The sequence below is a fragment of the Protobothrops mucrosquamatus genome, unplaced genomic scaffold, assembly GCF_001527695.2.
Source record: "Protobothrops mucrosquamatus isolate PMUCROS unplaced genomic scaffold, P.Mucros_1.0 scaffold3837, whole genome shotgun sequence".
In the NCBI taxonomy this organism is placed as follows: Eukaryota; Metazoa; Chordata; class Lepidosauria; order Squamata; family Viperidae; genus Protobothrops; species Protobothrops mucrosquamatus.
Genome location: NW_015389788.1, coordinates 2185 through 8390, shown reverse-complemented (window position 1 = coordinate 8390; position 6206 = coordinate 2185). Strand labels below are relative to the sequence as shown.

Sequence of the window (6206 nt, the reverse complement as noted above, 5' to 3'; positions counted from 1 at the left end):
AAGCCATCCTATGTTTAATCATTTTTGGATTTTTTTGCCCCTGCAGGATGCTGCTGGCATCTGTTAGCCCTTATTTTCGAGATCTTTTCACCAGTGGCAGCTGCGAGTCTCAGAATGGGGAGATCTTACTTGAGGATATGACAGCCTCCACACTCCACAGCCTGCTGGATTACCTCTACACAGAAGAATTGTCCCTCTCGGCTGAGACTGCTCAGGATCTTTTCACAGCAGCTAGCAAGCTTCAAATCCTCCCATTGAAAGAAACAGTTGGAAGGTAATATTTACAGAATAACAGAGATGGAAGGGACCTTGGAGGTCTTCTAGTCCAACCCCCTGCTCAAGCAGGACATCCTACACCACTTCAGACAAGTGGCTGACCAGTCTCTTCTTAAAAGCCTCCAACGATGGAGCACCAAAAATTCTGAAGTTCCACTGGTTAACTCAGGGGTCTTCAAACTTGGCAACTTAAAGACTTGTGGACTTCAACTCCCAGAATTCCTCAACCAGCCACTGGCTGAGGAATTCTGGGAGTTGAAGTCCACAAGTCTTAAAGTTGCCAAGTTTGAAGACTCCTGGGTTAATTGTTCTCACTGTTAGGAAGTTTCTCCTTAATTCTTTAGTCAAGTTCCACCTAAAATTAGAAGTCATTCTTTTTCCAAGCATAATTCTCATGCTCTCTTTAGCAACACGTCCTAAGAAAAAAAGGAATGGGGCTAATTCTGGCAACTGAACTAGTTCCTACCTATCACACTATATCCTCTACTTTTCACTGATCCCAAAGGACCTTGCAGCATCTTTAGAATACTATCCAGCTTGTTAGTCTAGCAGTCCGAAACCCACTCTGAATTAGCAGGTCCTCCATACTGTCAGATTCCCAATACAGTTAGTTCTTGGTTTACAACCATTTGTTTAGTGACTGAAGTTACAACAACACTGAAAAAAGTGACATAACCGTTTTTCACACTTATGACTGTTGCAGCATCCCCAGGGTCACATGATCAAAATTCGTACGCATGGCCACTGATTCATATTTATGATGCTTGCAATGTTCTGGGGTCATGTGATCATCTTTTTGAGACCTTTTTTTTAATTAAAAATTTTTATTAATTTTTTCAAATAAAATATGAACAAATAATACAAATATGGTGCATTTCATTAGAAAAACAAACACATAAAAAGCCTATTCCGAAATAATCGGCGTTCCCCCCCCCTGCATCCACACTCCCTCCACCTTCCTACCTACTTCCCTCTTCCTTCCTCCCCCTCTTGACCACTACCTCTCCTCTTTCCACCTTCCCTTCTTTTTGAGACCTTCTGACAAATAAATTCAATAACAATAAAAAGTTGGAAGGGACCTTGGAGGTCCAACCCCCTGCTCAGGCAGGAAACCCTATACCATTTCGGACAAATGGCTGTCCAGTCTCTTCTTAAAAACCTCCAGTGTTGGAGCATTCACAGCTTCTGGAGGCAGGTTGTTCCACTGGTTAATTGTCCTAACTGTCAGGAAATTTCTCCTTAGTTCTAGATTGCTTCTCTCCTTGATTAGTTTCCAGTCAACAGGGAAGCCAGGTTCATTTAACAACCGTGTTACTAAACTTAACAACTTAATAACGGTAGCAAGAAAGGTGGTAGAGTGGGGCAAAACTCACTTAACTGTCTTGCTTAGCAACAGAAATTTTGCGGTCATAACTCAAGGACTATCTTGTATAGCAAAAAACTGAACTTCCAAAGGTTCAGCTACTATAAGCATTGCATTGCCAACTACATCAAAGTCAAATCACTAAGGATGAGTCAAGGCTGCAAAACCTTTTAGGAGTTATATTTGCACAATATGGTAGTCTAAGCTAAAATGGGGGTCTTTTGTATTTCAGTGTGTTGTGGGAAAACAACCATTGTCTTAGCAAGTTATCTGAGCCAGGCCATAATACAGAGCCATCATAAAGTTGGCTTATTCAGGCATAGCAAGTAATGTGGAGCCCAGTGTGTTTAGATTAACCTGAGGTGAGAAAATTAGTCTGTTGTCTGAAACCAACAACTTTTTCTTCAAGGCATACTGTGTGCCCAAAAGGGCACAGTGCCAAGATACTGACATGAGAGAACTGGGACAAAAACTAAACTTGATTTATACTTAACATTTACATCTAAATGTAAATGAAACACAATGCAATTTACTTTTTATTTAAATTAAAACCATTAAGTGGCATTAATAGGAGTATCCCCCATGCCTTTCATAATTTTCCCTTTCTGCCTCATTAAAACATATAATTGGATGGCAACTTTGCAAAGAGTTCTGGGGGTCAAACCGTAACCTTTCCAGGATTTCATGCAGCTCTGGAGAACTCATGGGCTGAACTTTGCAATATTCTTGGAAACACATCATTATAGACAGTCCAAAAGCACACAGCTCCTTGCGACTGTTTCATACGAAAGCCTCCCACTGTGCCAAGGAAAGTGCCATTGTGGCTTTCTTTTCAAAGGAGGGAGTCTGGTTATTTACAAGTGTGCAGACTGAATGTTGAGGAAGATACTTAGCAACCCTTTGCTTCCTCAAATGTCTGGAGAGAAAAATCCAGCGTATGACTTATCCTGTATCTTCTACCCTTCAGCAACTTTTGCTCTCTCAATCCAAAACTATCAGCAAGGTCTCAGCCCAGGGCAAGGACAACAAACCCTATCAAGTTAGAAAGTGGCATGAATTCCAATGGGGAGAAAATTGGTATATAAAAGATATCTAAGGATGAAAAAGGGATTTCAAAGCTGCATTGTAGCTTCATCCCAAACTAACAATGATTAATAGAAGAGAATATTGGTAGCTCAGGGTTGAACTGTGGGGTCCTTGATGTTCTTTGAACATGTTTGTTTTCTTGCAGACACTTCATTACCCAACTACTGTAGATAACATCATCAGTGCTTGAACGAAGAGAGGTTTTCTCTCTATTTACATGCAAGTGGCTAGTCCTGTCAGTGTTGGTGGGAATTTTCTTGCTGGTTCCTTAATTGGGCTGTTATTTGCTGAACTGGATAATAAAACATCTGTAAGAAAACAACCAAGCTCAGAGAGGACCTAACAACCAAGGATCCCACAACACATGACTGGATTTAATCATCTCTTCCAATCAAATCACCATCTGCAATGAAGTTTGGTGCTTCTAAGCCAGGGGTTCTCAACCTTGGCAACTTTAAGACTTGGGGACTTCAACTCCCAGAATTCCTCAGCCAGCTTGGCTGGCTGAGGAATTCTGGGAGTTGAAGTCCCCAAGTCTTAAAGTTGCCAAGGTTGAGAACCCCTGTTTAAATCTAAGCAGATCTAACAATTCTGATAAAATTTATTTGGCTCAAGAATTTCTGTACAATTCCTGAAAGTTTGTATCAGTCCCTAAAATAAACCGTTGAGTTGAATTGCATTAACAGCCAGAATTTGTACAGACTCTTTGGATCGAAAATTTGAATCGGATCTTGGGTGATGTGTAGACTTTCAATAACATCTGGATCCCAAAATAGAAAGCACTTAGAGTGAGTTTTCACCTAAAGATAAAACAGATGAAGGCATTAGTAAAAATGTTTGACTCTACATTTATCTTCGCTTTTCTCTCAGGTTTCTTGAGATGAATATTTCCATGGGTAATTGCCTCAACCTGTATGGCTTGGCCTATGAGTTCAATCACCCACCCTTACTTCAAGCAGCTCTAAGCTACATTGAACAACATTTTGGAACCCTCACAAAGCAAGACGCTTTCCTGAATCTGGATTCTGCTGCTCTGATCAATCTCATCTGCTCAGACCACTTGGAAATAACCTCTGAACTCGTCATCTATCAGGCTGTGCGCAGCTGGGTGGAGGCTGCAACCTCCCTACGTCTCCCACTGTTTCAGAAGCTTCTTGGACATGTCCGCTTTCCACTGCTCGCTCATGATGAGCTCGTTGATGTCCAGGCAGATATGGCAGAATATTATCGCCATGTGCGCCTCAGGTGGAAGGAGCTGGATGGGGCAGGGAGATTGCAAGAGAGTGGTGGGCTCAGAAAAGGCATGTATGACAACTATTTTGTGTGTGTAGAGGTCAATGAAAACAGGATCCAGGATGGAGACAACACAGAATCCTATCTGCATTGTTTTGATCCTCATGCAGAGAAGTGGGAGAAGTTACCACCAGTAAAATATCTGAGCTACTCTGGATGTGCTTCTGTGGAATGCAAACTTTATCTGTCTGGTGGTCAGAAGGACAATTGTACATTTGTTGATACTCTCTACGAATACAGTTCCTTGACTAGTCAATGGATGCAGCTTCCATCTATGAGCACAACCCGGGCTGTGCATCCTTTCCTAGGCTGCAACAAGAAACTCTATGCTCTTGGAGGCTGCAATGATCTGGGTCCTCTTTCTTCTGCTGAAGCCTTTTGTGTGGAGCAGAATATTTGGACTTCCATTGCTAACCTTCCCCTTGCTTTGATGTACCCTGCTTCAGCAGTGCTCAAGAATAAGCTCTACCTAATAGGAGGGAAAGCTTCCTGGAGCTACCGGGGTCTTCTTATCTATGACACAAATGCCAATTGGTGGACCGAGGTGCCCATGGAGTTTGCCTGTTATGGCGCAGCTGCTGTCTCAGTTGGAAATGGGATATATGTTTTGGGTGGATACTCAGAGGAGAGGGGCAATGTTCTAGTCCACACTGGGATGGCCAGCGAAGAGGTTCCTTCCTGTACCAAAGGTAGCTTTTACCTCTGTGAGAATGGCAGAGTCAACTGGGACGTCAACATTCCAGAATTGCCCATTGCCTTGGCATTTGCTTGCGCATTGGAATTCCAAGGTAAGATTTACCTGTTAGCGGGCAAAGATGAGAACAATTCCTATAACACAAGTTACAGCTGGGTACCTGAGGACACAAGTTGGACCCAATGCCCAGAAGAAATCCCTGTCACCAATGAAGTGAGAATGTTCAACTGCACAACCCTGAAGATGCCCAAGAAGCCAATCCGAATTCTTCTGCTTGCAACAACAGCCAGGTCTACTGTAACCGGGGTGGACGATGCCAAGAAAGGACAGCTTGGTTCTTTCAGCAGTGATGGCTGTGGGGTGAATTGCTGTTGGGGTTGAAATTAATGCAAAATGCCTCTCCCAATCTCCTCTATTTCTCTGGCTTTTAGCAACAGGCTGATACAAAAGAAGACAGTCTCTTCCAAATGTAGGACTTCTCTGCCCTCGGGGCTGATGGACTTCATGGATGTTGCCCTTGAAACAATGAGTCTGCTTGGGATGGATATTTCACAAAATCAATACCATCAGCACTCCATTTGTCCTTTCCAACATGAAATGGTTACATCTTTGTTAGGCTTGTATTAAAAAGCCCTGGCTCTGTTTTAGTTCTTTTGCTATTTTCTCCATCCTCAGAGATCAGTTGGAAAATGATTTCATTCATCCATCCATTTATTTATTATTTTTTACTTTGACCATCCTCTGAATAATTCTGTGCTGCTTATGTGTGGCTCTCAGCCAGACAGTTCAGATCTGGTTTTCTTAGCTTTGAAGGCAGAAGTTGCCCTTTGACCTTCAGATGATATATATCAGGCTGAAAATATCTAGTCCTGGTTTTCTAATTACAACAATGAAAGTTATTGGTTGGGTTCAAACATTATGTTAACAGAGTTTGTTTTAATTGGAGTCTGTTTGATAAGCCACAATGACTGGGTCTGCATGTCTTCCAACTTGTTAACTGTGATTTATAGCCATTATGGGTGAGTGCTAAGCCATAATCATGTTAAACCACACAAGCAAGGAAGCGTATAGCTGAATTCAAGACATAGAAACAATGTTCCTTTCTTCCTTAATCTCGGTTAAGAGACAGTATGGTCTCCAGGTTAATTGTTGGCAATCTTAGCCAGTCCCTGTCACTTAAATGTCAAGATGAGAGTATACCACATAAGAAGTTGTTTTATGCCTTATTCACTTTGATAAAAGGGAACTTACTTCCAAAAATTCTTTCAGAGAAGAACAGACTCTCAATGGAAAACTTATGGGTGAATTGTGGTGGTCTTGAAATTACAATAGCGAACAAATGTCTTCCATATTGCCAAGAACAGAGCCACCATATCTGGATTGCAAATCCCAGATATAAGTAGTCCTTGACTTACAACCACAATTGAGCCCAAAAATTCTGTTCTTAAATGAGACATTTATTAGATGAATTTTGCCTCATTTCACTATCTTTCT

General features: G+C 41.7%; 1 protein-coding gene across 1 annotated transcript in view; it reads left to right on the top strand.

Annotated features, from left to right (window-relative positions):
• LOC107298272 (kelch-like protein 12) overlaps positions 1-5093 on the top strand; it is a 7397-nt gene extending 2304 nt beyond the window's left edge. The window contains exons 3-4 of the mRNA XM_015827646.2: positions 28-274; positions 3596-5093. Coding sequence (XP_015683132.2) covers positions 28-274; positions 3596-5093 — 1745 coding nt within the window. The remainder of the gene's footprint in view (positions 1-27; positions 275-3595) is intronic.
• Positions 5094-6206: the final 1113 nt, after the last annotated feature.